The sequence below is a fragment of the Ursus maritimus genome, unplaced genomic scaffold (genome assembly GCF_017311325.1).
Source record: "Ursus maritimus isolate PB19 unplaced genomic scaffold, ASM1731132v1 scaffold_27, whole genome shotgun sequence".
NCBI classification, from domain to species: Eukaryota; Metazoa; Chordata; class Mammalia; order Carnivora; family Ursidae; genus Ursus; species Ursus maritimus.
Genome location: NW_024425230.1, coordinates 32061670 through 32076487, shown reverse-complemented (window position 1 = coordinate 32076487; position 14818 = coordinate 32061670). Strand labels below are relative to the sequence as shown.

The 14818-nt window shown below is 50.0% G+C and overlaps 2 protein-coding genes across 2 annotated transcripts in view; one reads left to right on the top strand and one right to left on the bottom strand.

The window, feature by feature from the left end:
* The first annotated feature begins 644 nt into the window (after positions 1 to 644).
* NR2E3 (nuclear receptor subfamily 2 group E member 3) lies at positions 645 to 6405 on the top strand. The gene is made up of 8 exons (XM_040642628.1): positions 645 to 741; positions 1217 to 1343; positions 1546 to 1649; positions 1737 to 1985; positions 2071 to 2246; positions 3122 to 3368; positions 3596 to 3701; positions 5435 to 6405. The coding sequence occupies exons 1-8, from the start codon at positions 648 to 650 to the stop codon at positions 5565 to 5567; spliced, it is 1236 nt and encodes a 411-aa protein (XP_040498562.1). The 5' UTR covers positions 645 to 647; the 3' UTR covers positions 5568 to 6405.
* Positions 6406 to 9929: 3524 nt separating this feature from the next.
* The window catches only part of MYO9A (myosin IXA), a 281871-nt gene continuing 276982 nt past the window's right edge, over positions 9930 to 14818 (bottom strand). The window contains exon 44 of the mRNA XM_040643036.1: positions 9930 to 14661. Within this exon, the coding sequence (XP_040498970.1) occupies positions 14198 to 14661 (464 nt within the window). The 3' untranslated portion in view covers positions 9930 to 14197. The remainder of the gene's footprint in view (positions 14662 to 14818) is intronic.

Genomic DNA, 14818 nt, shown 5'->3' with positions numbered 1-14818 from the left:
GAGGGTGGAAAGCTGGAGCCACAGTGAACACTGTATACGCGGACACACACACACACACACACACACACACACACATCTCCCCAGACATACACTTGCTCCCAGACACACGCCAAGCAGCTCAAGAAGATTGAATGTCCTGGGGGACCTGGACTCCACACCTCCCTTCAAGATTTGGCATTGGATGGCCAGCAGGTTGAGCGCACCGGGCAGAAGGGACAAGGAACACTGGGCAGCGTGGGGGGGGGGCAGCAGAACCGTCGGGCTCTGGGGGCACCTTGGTCACGCTGCAGGTGTGGCTGGTTGATCCCCTGTGGAGACACTAAAGATTAAGGGGATCATAAGCTGCGTCCAGCACTGCCCCGGGAGAAATCTCCCAGAGCCAGAGCCGCTGCTGTGAGGGGAAGTTGGGGCAGCTCTGAGTTCAGACAGAGAGACGGGAGGCAGAACAAAGAGGAGAGACTTGGGAGGAGGGAGGAAGACCACCAGGGCCAGGGAGGGGGAGAAGTAAAAATAGGAGACAGGGGTACCAAGAGAGGGACAGAGGTCAAAAGAGGGAGGCCAAGGCTGGGTCCACTCGGCAGGCCTCCCCCAGGAAGGAAGGTGGAGGCTGCCCTGGGACCCGCTAGCACTGGGCCCACCGCCCGAGCATGAGCTCCAACATGGCTGCAGGTGCGCCAGCGACGGTGGCTGCTTCCAGGAAGGAGTCTCCGGGCAGATGGGGCCTGGGAGAGGAGCCGCCAGGTATGGCTTTCCTGGAGGTAGGGTCTGGGCCCTTGGGGAGTGGAGTGCGGACCAGAGGTTTGCAGGGACCATGAAAGGAGCTCCGAGGGCTGTGGGCAAGAGTGAGGGAATAGGCCGGCAAGCCCAGAATCCTAGAAGCATGGGGGTCAGCAGAGCCAGGGTGGGACCGCTGAGCTGATGGGAGAAGAAGGAGAGAGAAGCAGCCTTCGGGTTGGCCGCAGAGCTCCCCCGGGGTGTGGCCCAGGAGGTTTCTGCGGGACAGGGAGCCTGAAGCCACCTGCCCAGAGGGAATGGAGGTGGACAGGTGGAGGCAGAGAGGGGACCCTTGTGGCCAAGCGGGGGGCAGAAGCCGGTGGGGATGAGAGAGACCGGAGCGTGTCTAACTGCGGGTGGGACCGGGTACGGGAAGGAGGGCGGCGGGCTCGCTGAGAAGGCGGAACGAAGCGTGCGAGCCAGGCCGGCCCCTGCCCCTCAGGCGTGGGCCCGTCGCTGCAGTGCCGCGTGTGTGGGGACAGCAGCAGCGGGAAGCACTACGGCATCTACGCCTGCAACGGCTGCAGCGGCTTCTTCAAGAGGAGCGTGCGCCGGAGGCTCATCTACCGGTGGGGGGCGGGACGCCCGCCCGCCCCGGCCCCGCCCCTCCTGCCCCTCCTGCCCCTCCTGCCCCTGCGGAACCCTGGGGTGGGGGCGGTGGGGGCGGAGGATGTCCAGGGAAGAAGGGACTGGGCCAAACATGTCCAAACCCCACAGTCCAGGGCCTGGGGGGCGGGACACTGACACCCCGGGGCTCGGTCCTGCCTGCAGGTGCCAGGTGGGGGCGGGGATGTGCCCGGTGGACAAGGCCCACAGGAACCAGTGCCAGGCCTGCCGGCTGAAGAAGTGTTTGCAGGAGGGCATGAACCAGGACGGTGAGTCGGGGACCCAACCCAGAGAGGAGTGACAGCAGCGTGGGGGCCCGGGGCCGAGGGGGGTCCTGACCCTTCCTGCCTCCCCAGCCGTGCAGAACGAACGCCAGCCGCGAAGCACGGCCCAGGTCCGGCTGGCCAGCACGGAGTCAGGCCCGGAGCCCCGGCTGGAGCCCCTGGCGGGCCCCCTGGCTCCAACAGGGCCCAGCCCACGGGGCCCCACGCCTGTTTCTGCAGCCAGAGCCCTGGGGCCGGGGACCCTCACGCCGCCGGGGCACCACCACTTCATGGCCAGCCTTATAACAGCCGAAACGTGTGCTAAGCTGGAGCCGGAGGATGGTAAGTAGGAGGATGGCTGGGGCCCTGAGCATCGCCTGCCCCCGCCCAGACCAGGAGCTCATGTCCCCACCTCCTCCTCCAACAGCCGATGAGAACATTGACGTCACCAGCAATGATCCTGAGTTTCCCTCATCCCCATACTCTTCCTCATCCCCCTGTGGCCTGGACAGCATCCAGGAGACATCGGCACGCCTTCTCTTTATGGCTGTCAAGTGGGCCAAGAACCTGCCCGTGTTCTCCAACCTGCCCTTCCGCGATCAGGTGTGTTCGTCGGGGATGCACTTGAGTCAGCTGCGCTGAGAGCGCACACATCCCCGTGCAGGGGATGACTGGGGTGCCCGAAGCTTGGGGATGGTGACAGCGGGGGTGCACATGTCTCGGAGTGAGTGTTGCTCAGGGATACATGTCTCGGGGATGTGACCATCGGGGGCGCTCCCATTTCTGGGCAGAGGCGATAGTGGGCTGTGCACCTCGGGGATGATGGTGGCCAGGGCCACACAGGCATTTGAAGGCAGTGCCTATGGCCCCCTGGGTTGTCTCTCCTCCTCGACCAACCCTCAGGTCCTAGAGTCCCTCTGTATGTGACGGGGCAGTCTGCACCCCCTGAATAGAGCAAGTGGGAGACTCTGGCTCTCTGGGAGCACGAATGCCTCTGACTTCAGGGCTCGAGTTTCCACCTAACCTCTTCACCGGTAGGACTTCCGTCTGAGCCTCTCGAGAGCAAGCCGACCTGTTACGAGAGACGCAGGAAGAGAGGCACCTGAGGGTCGGAGCCCTTGGCCAGTGGTTTGGAGGGAGCAGCTCAGAGGGCAGGCTGAGCATACTCGACTCGGGACGCTCGTGGGGACCGTCCCTGAGGCTGCCCGACTTCCCCGGCTCTAGGCTTTCCTAAAGGCTCCAGTTGAGGCTCTGGAGGGAATGCACAGAGTGTCTTGGAGCCTAGGCAGTGGGGCCAGATCATACCAAATCCCAGAGCTGTGGGCCCCTGGCTCCATGTCAGGCAGAGGTCAGGAGATGGCCTGGGCATCCAGGACCTGCCCTTCCTTTCCTGGGGCCCCGGAGAAGGCGACAGAGGCTCCGGCTGAGCCAGAGACGTGGGATCTCAGCCATCACGCTCGCTCCTTCCTTGAGCACAGGTGATCCTGCTGGAGGAGGCATGGAGCGAACTCTTCCTGCTCGGAGCCATACAGTGGTCTCTGCCTCTGGACAGCTGCCCGCTGCTGGCCGCGCCGGACGCCTCGGCTGCCGGCAGCTCCCAGGGCCGGTTGGCACTGGCCAGCGCGGAGAGCCGCATCCTGCAGGAAACAATCTCACGCTTCCGAGCCCTGGCGGTGGACGCCACAGAGTTCGCCTGCATGAAGGCCCTGGTCCTCTTCAAACCGGGTAGCTGAGTCTTCGCCCAAGCCTTACAGAAACATGGGGTTAAAGAATGGGAATTCCAGTGATTTCCTCCGCCTCTCCCTCCGCCTCCATCACCCCACAGAGACCCAGGGGTGTGCAGGCTTCTTCCCCGGGGAGCGGGAGGAGTGAGGTGCAGGGCCCTGGCAGACCGTGGTGGGGGCGGGCAGGGCGGGCTGGCAGAAGAGCTCACTGCCGCCGCTTCTCTCTAGAAACTCGCGGCCTGAAGGGTCCTGAGCACGTGGAGGCCTTGCAGGACCAGTCCCAGGTGATGCTGAGCCAGCACAGCAAGGCGCACCACCCCAGCCAGCCTGTGAGGTGACCCAAGCACGCGGGTCCCTTCGCCTCTTCACCCGCCCCCCGCCCCCACCTCTCGGGCGCCGTCTCTGCCGTCACTGATTAGAAGGCCCGAAGGTCTGAGTTCAAGCCGCACGAATCCAGCATCTCCTGTGGGCCAGGTCCCAGGAGTGGGGACCAAAATGGGCAGAAGACAAAGTTGCTGCTTTCCCGGGAGGCCCGGCACAGGGACCCCACTACAGATGAGAACCACCCCCATCAAATATGAGGGTTCGGATACCTATATCCATATGTCTGTGTCTATGTAGATACCCAGGGTAGGAGCCCGGACTGGAAGGCATAACAGATTGTTGCCAGGAACAAGGTGGGAGATTATGCTAGAACAGCGTTCTGGGGCCAGCCTGTCCAGGACTTGGAAAGCCAGCCAAAGGCTGTATGTGATTTGGTAGGCAGAGGGGGGCCCCGGCACGTTTTTGAGCAGGAGAGTGCTGGACACAGAGCTAGACTGAGTCCAGAGTACATGACCAGGGAGGGAAGTGCGCATAGCCATCATCCAGGGAGTCCCTGGAGTCCTGCTCTCTGGGAGTGGCTATAGGGAATGAAAGGGAGAGGACAGTTGCAGGGGACTCTGGGAGTCAGAACGCGTCCGACTTGGCACGTGGATGGATGTACGGAGCAAGAGAAGGGGTGCTGTTTGGGAGAAGAGAGAGTCAAGAAATAATGAGGGAACATGACCAGGTCTGTTGGGGCTGCAGGGGAACATCTCGTAGGGATGCACTTGGCTAAGCCACATGCGTGGAGAGGCGGAGAGCGTGGCTGGTGGTGACCCACTAAGTTTAATTTCAGATCCACTAGAGGATGAATTCCTGCAGTTTGAAAGCAATTTCTCTACTTGACTTTCTGGTTACATTTTCCTGAAACTCCCTAGCTCAGAAAAACAAGAGGGGAAGGAATAAGAGAGAGATGCACAGTTTCTCTGTCCCACCCACTGGGCACTTGCAAGAGAAAGCAAGCCCCTTAAGTTGAAAAAAAAAAGGGCTGCAGATAACTGGGAGATGAGGGAAGGCCTCCCACAGACCCCACGGTGGGAGTTGAGCATGGAGCTGCCCCACTTTTGAAGTGGCCTCCTTGATGTTGGGCACTGACGTCTGCTGATCCCCCCCAACTGTCTTTTGGGGCTTCAACATCTACCTTCTCTGCAGTGTGGACCCTTGCCTTGGCAAATGGTTTGTTCAATCGAGCGATTCACTCACTCATTCATTCATTCATTCATTTAGTAGGCTCCACACCCGGCGTGGAGTGCTAGATGGGGCTTGAACTCACGACCCTGAGATCAAGACCTGAGCTGAGATCAAGAGTCGGACGCTTTACCGACTGAACCCTTTAAAAAAGAAATTTTTTTTTAATGGTTCTTATTTAAAACTGCAGTTGCTTTTCTTTGGATGAGTATCTCACCCACAAAAATTATGCTTCAACTTCAGAACGCTCTCAGTAATGGCTACTCTATCATCCTAGGGGGCTCACAGAGGGGAATTTATGTTCTTATTCAAATACGCATAGTAGTAATCATCTCATAATTATCATAATCATGTATATGACGAACACATTCTGTGTAGAATTAACATAAATAACTTCTCACGTTACAATCTTTGCACGTAATAGACAATATTTATTCACTGTTTTTATCCCACTGCCCCCATGACTCACGCTCAGAAGCTGGTAATAAAATTGATGGTGTCTTCTCTCCTGTTCAGGTTTGGGAAATTGCTCCTGCTTCTCCCATCTTTGAGGTTTATCACTTCTGAACGAGTTGAGCTCCTCTTTTTCCGCAAGACCATAGGGAATACTCCAATGGAGAAGCTCCTTTGTGATATGTTCAAAAACTGAGGGAGGTGGAAGTAAAACGGGTCCAGCTACTTTGGAAAACCACCTACTGAAGCCCCTCATTTGCCTGCCCGGTGACCCGGCAATTCCACCTGTGGGTGTGGGAGTACCAAGCAGAAATGTCCACCAAAAGACATTATAAAAATATTCACAGCAGCTTTATTCATAATAGCCCCTGACTATCGGCAGTAGGATGAATTAATAAATTGTGGTATATTCATTTTAATGGAAAACAGCAATCAAGAAGAATGAACTACCAACACATGTGACAGCATGGATGAATTTCTCAGACACAGAAGTAGAACGAAAGAACTTTGCCAGGCATAGCTTCTGCTTACACAAAGTTGACGAACAGGCAAGACTAACCGGCGGTGGCAGAAGCTGGAACAGTGTTGATCTCTGGGGTAGGGAGGTGGGGTGGTCAGGAAAGGGCCCAGAGGAGCCTCTGCTGGCTAGAAATGTTCTTGATTTTGACCTAGGTGGTGGTTTCACAAATTCACTCATTCATAAAACTTAATTGAGCTGCGCACTTAAGATTCGCGCGCTTTACTGTATTATGTTAAATCTCAATAAAAAAATGAAAAAAAATAAAACCAAGAAAACAAATGCGTTAAAGGAGGACACTGAAGGAATGAGCGAGGCTCTTGGGTTCCATCTGGGTAACATGCCAAGGCAGAGTCCAGGAGCCACAAATTCAAGCCCAGCTTCACAATCTCCCACAGGAGTCCAAACCCGGCCTCTCTCCAGATGGGGCCCACCACCCCACGGGCTCTCTCTCGGTGTTTCTCTTCCTGCCCTTGCTCACCCCTCTGTAAACAAAGGGTGAGCACATCCGACTCAATGCCAGGCAGCTACAGGCACCTTTTTAGAAGGGGAATCTCTATCACTTCTTAATCCCTTAGGGAGAGATGCTCAGACAAACTTCCTCCTTTGCAAAGACAGACCCCAAAGCCCGAGGAAATGACAGTAATGCAAAAAGCGAACTTGCATGGGGCACTTGATGCCACACCAGGCAGTGGACTGAGTGCGGAATGGGCATTGTCACTCAGTCCTCAGATTAGCTCTGGGACAGGGACCAGTCATCCCCAGTGATAATGAAAAAACTGAGGCTGGGAGAGAACTTGAACCCTGGTGTGACTCTACTTAACTCCGCTGAATTCCGGCACCGCCATCCCTGTCCCAGCCCCCTGCCCCTCCAAGAAGAAGTGCTTGAAGTCACAAGAAGAAGGCCATGTGAAAAATCTGTGAAATCCCGGGAGTTTCTTGCCCTTTGGCCTGTGTATGAATCCTCCCAGCTCACAGAGCTATCCTGCCCTGATGGAAGGAGGTGGTTCGGGACACTCTGCTCTGGAAATGACAGTAGCTAGGCTGTTGCCCGAAGAGACAAGAGTATGGCCAGTATTGCCCGGCTTGAGCCCTTCCCACTTGAGCACTTAAACTATTCTTGATCTGCTTTATATACAGATACAGAGATAGATATACAGATAGAGCAGGGAGGAGGGGCAGAGGAAGAGGGAGAGAGAGAGAGAATCCGAAGCAGGCTCCACGCCCAGCACGGAGTCTGATGCAGGGCTCAATCCCACAACCCTGAGACCATGATCAGAGCCAAATTGAAGAGTCAGACTCCCAACCGACTGTGCCACCCAGGTGCCCCATATTCTTGATCTTCTAAAAGCAGCAGCCTTGCCTGTTATTCAAGCCATCTAGTGTCTATAATGCCATTATACACCCAGTCCCCTATCAAAATTTCACCCTTCGGGTTTAAAGGCCTGCATGTAGAAAGCCTGAGCAAAGGCGCTGTAGCAAGAAAGAAGGCTGAACTAGGACCAGATAGGCCCTGGGCATTACCCTACAGTCATGCATCTCAGAACACAGGTGTGCAGAGGTGGCCTGGTGAAGCCCACGGGCTGGTGTCTGGGATGTGTGCGCACAGCAATTCCACACTGGAAGAGGTTGTTTGGGATCCCCAGGAAGAAGTCTTGGAGACGAAGAGGAGGTATATAAACTGGATTAGCTGCTGTCAACCTGGCATCAATACCACCCCCTTCTAAGGGCTTGTCTCCACTGCAGAGATGCCAGGAACTGAGTTTCCCAGGATCCTCTTCCCCCTATGGCTCGCTAATGGAAGTCAGGCACTCACGTGAGCCTTGGAAGGTAAGCGCTGCAGTCATTCCTCTCTGGAGGCTGTTGAGCCAGCTGTGTGGGAAGGAGATTTCAGGCAGGCTTCTTTATTTCTTATTTTTTTTTTAAAGATTTTATTTATTTAACAGAGAGAGACAGCCAGAGAGGGAACACAAGCAGGGGGAGTGGGAGAGGAAGAAGAAGGCTCCCAGCGGAAGAGCCTGACGTGGGGCTCAATCCCAGAACGCTGGGATCATGCCCTGAGCGGAAGGCAGACGCTCCACGACTGCGCCACCCAGGCGCCCCCAGGCAGGCTTCTTTAGAACTGCAGTAGCTTCCAGGCAAGCTCTTCACTTTGGATCTTTCGGCTGAGATCTGTGTTGGCTTTCTCAACCTTCTGCGAGAGCTCCTCTGATCTTCATTTCTCTGGTTCTTCCAGTGTGTATTGTTAAACCCCTAATTCCTGTATTATGTCCTCTCACCTGAAATACACAAGTGTCTCTTATTTTCCTAATACAATACAGAGCTCAGTTGATCTCAGGATTTATTCAACGTTTTGCTGTAAATTGGCCCCATTGAAATTCGAATGGATAACAGCTTTCATTGCATTTAGGGCTGTTGCTAGGAGAGGGGATACTGTGAAAGCTTTTTTGCCCTCAAAGCCAGAAATGTCTTTGGTTATGAAGCACACAGAGACAGTCTCTGTGGACCTATCTGGGCCTTTCTTTTCAACTGCAGTTTTCAGATTTGTGAGACAGTCATCCTCTTCCACCCTAAAGGACTATTTGGTGGTAGAAAATGCAGAGAGAGACCCAAAGATGCCAAAGAAGCATTGGGAAGGTTTGTTGTAGATTTGGTTACCATAGGGGTACATTTTAAAAATGGCATTTCTAGGGGCGCCTGGGTGGCACAGCGGTTAAGCGTCTGCCTTCCGCTCGGGGCGTGATCCCGGCGTTATGGGATCGAGCCCCACATCAGGCTCCTCTGCTATGAGCCTGCTTCTTTCTCTCCCACTCCCCCTGCTTGTGTTCCCTCTCTCGCTGGCTGTCTCTATCTCTGTCGAATAAATAAATAAAAAATCTTAAAAAAAAAATAAATAAAAAATAAAGCTTTAAAAATGGCATTTCTAGATTTTACTTGGCCAATTAAAGAAACTTTAAGAATTCACTATCCTTATCATTTTGACGTAAACTTAATGCAAAAATGTAAACAATGCAAAAAAGAAATGGGAAAATGACCTCAAGATTTTAAAAACTGAATAAATTTCCATTTCACTTTAGACCTAGTTTGGCATTTGGGAACCCCCAGTCTCATTCAACCTGCTCATCCAGTATTTAAGCAAGGGCACCTTTTATTAGGTACTGGAGATCTGAGTCAGCAAGATAGCACATTTCTTGCGTTGGGAAGTTTATATCAAACATTTATTTATTTATTTATTTATTTATTTGACAGAGAGAGGAGAGAGAGAAGAGAGCACAAGCAGGGGGAGCGGCAGGCAGAGGGAGGGGAGGAAGCAGGCTGAGAGCCAGCTATGGGGCTCGATCCCAGGACCCTGGGATCATGGCCTGAGCCGGAGGCAGACGCTTAACCAACTGAGTCTCCCAGACGCCCCTGTTTTTTTTTTGATGCCACAAATACTGAGCACTGTTGAGAACACAAGACATCTAATCCAGTTCAAGGGGGAAGAGGACATTTCCAGTAAACTGCCTTTTGCACTGAGACCTGAGAGTCAGTAGGAGTTATACAAAGAAGTAAACCTGAGGAGGAGAACTCATTTCCAGATGGGAAAACTGACACCCAGAAAGGGCTCACGACTTTCCCAAAGTCACACAACATGGCAGCAGAATGAAAATGACAACCTAGGGATGAATTCCTAGGCCTCTACTAGCAGCTGTTGCTACTTCCTCATAGGTTTCTTGGTGAGGATCCTAACTGTAGACTTAACGTCTTCGCTGTCCACCTAGCTCTAGCTGATTACACGAAGTCTTAACAGCCAGCAGGTAGCATCTATTACAGAAAACTAACACCTTGAATCTCACCTTCCCTTGAATTCAGTGGAGTTCCAATAATCACTGCTTCTGTACTTTATCATTTTGGGACTCAGTCCTTTCCTTAAACAAAAATCAGCTTAACAAACAAAAATCAGTTTAACAAACAAAAATCATTGCTGTTCCTTGGAGCGGGACTGGAGTGAGTTGGGGTGGGAGCCAGGATGGTCAGAAAACAAACCACACGTATTGCTGCTTCTGGAAGCTTTGTTCTTTAATGAGCCATGGAGTGATTTGTTCATCAAGCTGCTTTCGTTAGCTATACAGTGCATATTCTGAGTGACACAAACTGCACTTTACACAGATGATGTCTTGCTCCCCCCTCCAAAAAAAAAAAAAAAAAAACCCAAAAACCAACCCAAAAGGAAATTACAAAGTGCCTGTTGATTGCATCAGGAATGGAATCAGTTCCGTGGGTGAGATAAATCATTCTTTTTATAGAATTATTCTGTTAAACAGTAAAATGATATTATATTTCACAGGATATGTCCTTTTACAATACATAGTCTTAAAAATTTACACTCAGCATACTTATAAATTACTTTAAATCCATTAAAATAATATAATACTAATCTGTAATCCACACCTTTCCCCTAGTAAATACAATTACTTGGTTTAAAAGGTGCAACTTTTATATGACCTAAGAGGGCTGATAAATAGGTATTAATTATAAATGAATAGCAAGGTGATAGGCCCCTTCGTGTGGCTTTTTTGAAAAGTTTTAACCAAGAGACCAACATGACCTAATAGATTCATCTCCACAATCATCATTTCGCTGTTACCTTTTCACACCGAATCAAATGTGGGAGTGATTCCAGAGAAAAGTGGTTAAAAGTATTTGAGGGGCACAGAAAGGCCCAGGACTCCCTCAAATACCAAGGACTTTTACTACCAAGGCTAGCATGGTGTTACTGGGGGACAGTGCTGGGGAACTGTCACAAAATTATGGATAGACATAACGCACTTGTCAACACAGAATGATGCATGCCCCATGCCTAGCTCCCCCAACAAGCGGGAAAAAGAGGAGAATGAGGAAAGCCATCTGGATGATATTTCTTTTTAAAATCAAAAGTCTCTTAGCTTTGAACACATCCTGAGAATTTCTTCTCTAGTTCACCAAAGTGCTTGTGAAAGGTACACATTCGTTATAGTTAAAAAACAAAAAACAAAAAAACATGGCCCACAGTCCCCGAAGTGGGCCTGCAGAACCTTGCTGGACCTCTTCTTTGCAGCATGTTGCTTCTAGGATCCCCTCTCTTGTCTTTGACAGTGAAAACAGCCCCACGGTCATGGAACACAGAAGTCTCCACAACCCTCCAGCAGCAGGGTAAGAGCCGCAGCTGGTTTCCAAAGCATGAGGAGGTAGGGCCTCTCTGGTAGCCCAGCCCCTGACTTCAGGTCCCTCTGTCTCTTCAAGGCCCATACTGGGAAGTCTGCATCTCCTTTGTGTTTACAGAAGCCCAGAGTGACGAAGGAATTAAAATGACAGGAAGTACATTACAAACTAAGTATGTCTCCCTGATCCTTGCTGTTAAACAGATTTGCTTCACTTAAAGACACACAATGTACCCTTAAAAGTATACTTCCCTGCTTCTATTACAGTTTCCATGATAAGGGATAGTTGGCTCTAATGTGGAGAAGTGAAAATCCAGGCTTTGTTTGGGGCCGGGAATGTGTGATATGAACAGAATTCTTCTGTATTTTGGAGTATGGGCTCCAAATGTGGGGCTGCCCCATTGCTGCACAGATGCAGGGATTTTGTCTGTGGCATCTGAGATCAAAGAAAAGCAAGGGAGAAGCAATGGGCAGCACAGCTGTGACGTATATGAACGTTAAACATCTTCATCCTAAGTGATTATAATACAGCATCACTTGGTGGTGACATAACTTTAACCATGGAGGGGACCAGTTAAGACCAGAGGGAAGAAGATACAGCACTTGGTTCCGACAGTTTTTAAGAGTTATGGCTTCATCTCTTTATCAGGCCAACAATACTTGTTATCCTATGAGAAGAAAAGCTTTCTTTCCTTCAAAGGGAGGGTCTCACACTTGCTCTCCATTCTTACGATTGTGTGGATCTCTCCCCCCCACATCCCTCCCATTCTGGCAGTTTGTTAAAGGACTAGAAATCCACAAATCTAGCAACCAAAAAACAAGGTTTTTTTTATTTAATTTTATCCAAGTTCAGGTTTCAGGTCCCTGAGAAATATAAAGTCTCTTAACATCCATTGCCTAGTTCCTATAAAGTGACCTATAGTTTTGTTTTGTTTTTTTAACTGCCAAAAACTTATTTTCCAAAGAAACAAAAAAAGAAAATCTGCAAAAATATAGAAGGGAGAACATATGCCAAGATGTGTTCTCCAGGCTGTTCCTTGGGGCCAAAGGAAATTATCCAACAGAGGTCATCTCTTTCTCGTACGGTATTGAACCAATGTCGTGGAGCAAGTAGAGAGTAGCAGTCAGTGTCCAGCAGGAATACTGAAACAGCCTGCACAGCCCAGCTTGGGGCCCCGGGGCCCCAGAAGTCCCACTTGGACCCAACCATGCTGAGGGGCTGGATTTTCCTCTAGGAGATTCTCCAAAGTTCTGATTTTTAAAAGGCTTTACATTTATGACTCCTCAGCAGGAACAAGGTGGCAGATGTTTGCGGGACAGAAAATGTAACACTTACTCACAACCATCATCATTCTGGAGATTTAAAAAGATTCCTTCCCCTAGCTCATTTCTGAAACCAAACCAGGGAGAGGTAAGACTCCTGCTACCTTTAGCTGCCGCTCAGAATGATGTTCTAAGCCTGACCTCTGGGGCTTGACAATAACCACTGAGGCAGTGACATGAGGTTCAGTGTTGTGTAACAGGAGAGAATCTGCCTTAACAAAAGTCTTAATATTTCCACAACTTCAAATTGAAGAAGTATGAAAAGAAAGAATAACCAAAATTCAGGTTACAGATGGTAAAGGCTCTTTTTCAGAACAGTGCACGTGGTAGTTAGACAAGATGCATTTAGTAACTTTAAAAATAAACATTTTCACATACTTATCTCAAGAAAGAGTATCATGTTTCATCTTCCATATATCATAAATAGCAAAAACAGATTTCTAATCGCACAAATGCTAAGAAGCTTAAAATGCTCTTATAGCTCAGGTGTATGGAGACACCCAGTGGTGGAAAAGATGGTCTGATTTCCCCCTCAGCCCAGGGATAGTGGCCCTCACCCCTATCCCAACAGCCCCTAATCTGTGGGAAGAAATCCACCAGGAGGAGGAAAGCATAAGGTTAAAAAGAAATATGCATACTATACATATGTATTTACAGTAAACTTCAGAAACCAGAATATTAACAAAAATAGCTTCAAGTAGTCCTTGATTTTTTCATCTATTTAATACTGATGGTCTGAGGAAAAGAAGATACTAGCTAGATGGTTATAGTAAAAACTCTTTTATGTTTTTGGCAGCTTTCTGTTAACACTTATCCATGCAGTGTTGTGTATGAATGTTCTGGGAGAAGTGATTAGATGGTCACATTACTTGGCTGAGTTTGTGGTGGAAACCCACCAGCAGACAAGCAGGATCATATGCAATCTTCAGTGTAATCTATACAAAGAGGAGAGTCTGGGTGGATTAGGATGAGACCCCCTGTTTAGGGATCACCATGTCTCTGAGATACTTAAAAAAATTAGAGGAACCTAATCCTAGGACCAGGAAGTAGGAGAACAGTAGGGCAGCTGCAACTCCAGCCCATGCAATATATTTGGCAGGAACTAACGAGGAGTGAAACCAGCATTATTATGACACTGAACACCATCAAAAAACAAAACATGTACTCTTTTCTTCATCATGTAACCAGATGTCTGAGACATGCTCTGATGGCTTCATGGAAACAATTACTTTTTTACTTTCCCCAGATTATAACATGGAGTATTTCTCAAAAATCTTAAAATAGAGGGCTTAGGCTTTTTGTTTATAAATCCTTGGAAAAAAATTATATTCTACCCCAGCTCCTAACTATCCCAAAATAAACCCAAAGGCTTTTGCTTTCACGGTTAAGAAAGATTTATATGTTTTCTTCAAATGTCAAAAATCAGTGGCTCCCTCAGGCCCACCATGTCCCCCCTCCAGTTCAACACCCACGTCTGGGAAGGAAAAGAGGATGGAGGAGAGGCAACTTGGAAGACCTCCACAACTGACCCAAATCCCCAGGCCCCAGGTGGCTCTGTTTAGTGAAATCTCCAGTCAAATACAGCAGCCAAGGCACAGCTGGCACCATCCCCAGCAGGCTTCAAAGAGGCCTTTCTGCTTCTTCAGGAGGCCCAGGAAATTAGCACACAAGTTCTTGGTCGTATGCTTGGGCAAGAGGCAGGACCACAATGACGGTGGACTATTGTGGACGAGGGGATGAGAAGAGGCCTCAAAGATGAGAGGTGTTTACCACTCTGTAGCCATGAAGGGACACACAGCTGCCAGTTCAGACCATAAACTCATTATTTCCAAAGAGAGCTAGCTGTTGGGTGGAGCTGGAGTCTGGGTCCACAGTTTTCCTGCGGCCAGACACGACTGTCCCCTCTGGGGTCTCTTTGGTTTTCTGAGGTGAGTTTTTCACATTCTTTAATTTTTGTTTGCCCTTTTCAGGGTTGAAGGTTCCTCTGCTGATGAATTGAGGCCTGTCTTCCAGGGATTTGGTCTGGCCCAATGGCCCTTCCATTCCCAGGGCCTCTCCAGCTGAGGCAGCTCGGTAGAATGGAGATTTAGAATAAATCTGAAATCGTTTTCTGGTCCCATGAGAAGATGCAGCGTTAGACAAACACAAAGTAGAGACTGAAGAGTCCACTGAATCCAAAGAGTCTTGCTGCTTTTTTAGCTGCTTTCGTAACTTGCTTGAAGGTTCACATTTGCCAGCTGCCTTCAAGGAGCTAAGGGCTAAGCTTCTCTCTGATTCAAAAGAAAAGATCAAAGCTATAAATGACAATTTCCTCGAAGGCAAATCGTCCCACAATGAATAGGTTTCATACCATTCCCATGTGATGGGTGGGTTGAGGTCTGAAGGGTGCAGGCTGATCTATACTCTGTCCACAGTTATAGCCTGAGA

Coding starts and splice junctions, on each gene's coding strand:
- NR2E3 (XM_040642628.1), top strand. CDS start 648: ATGAGCTCCAACATGGCTGCAGGTGCGCCAGCGACGGTGGCTGCTTCC. Junction 742..1,216: donor CCTGGGAGAGGAGCCGCCAG/GTATGGCTTTCC, acceptor CCTGCCCCTCAG/GCGTGGGCCCGTCGCTGCAG. Junction 1,986..2,070: donor TAAGCTGGAGCCGGAGGATG/GTAAGTAGGAGG, acceptor CTCCTCCAACAG/CCGATGAGAACATTGACGTC.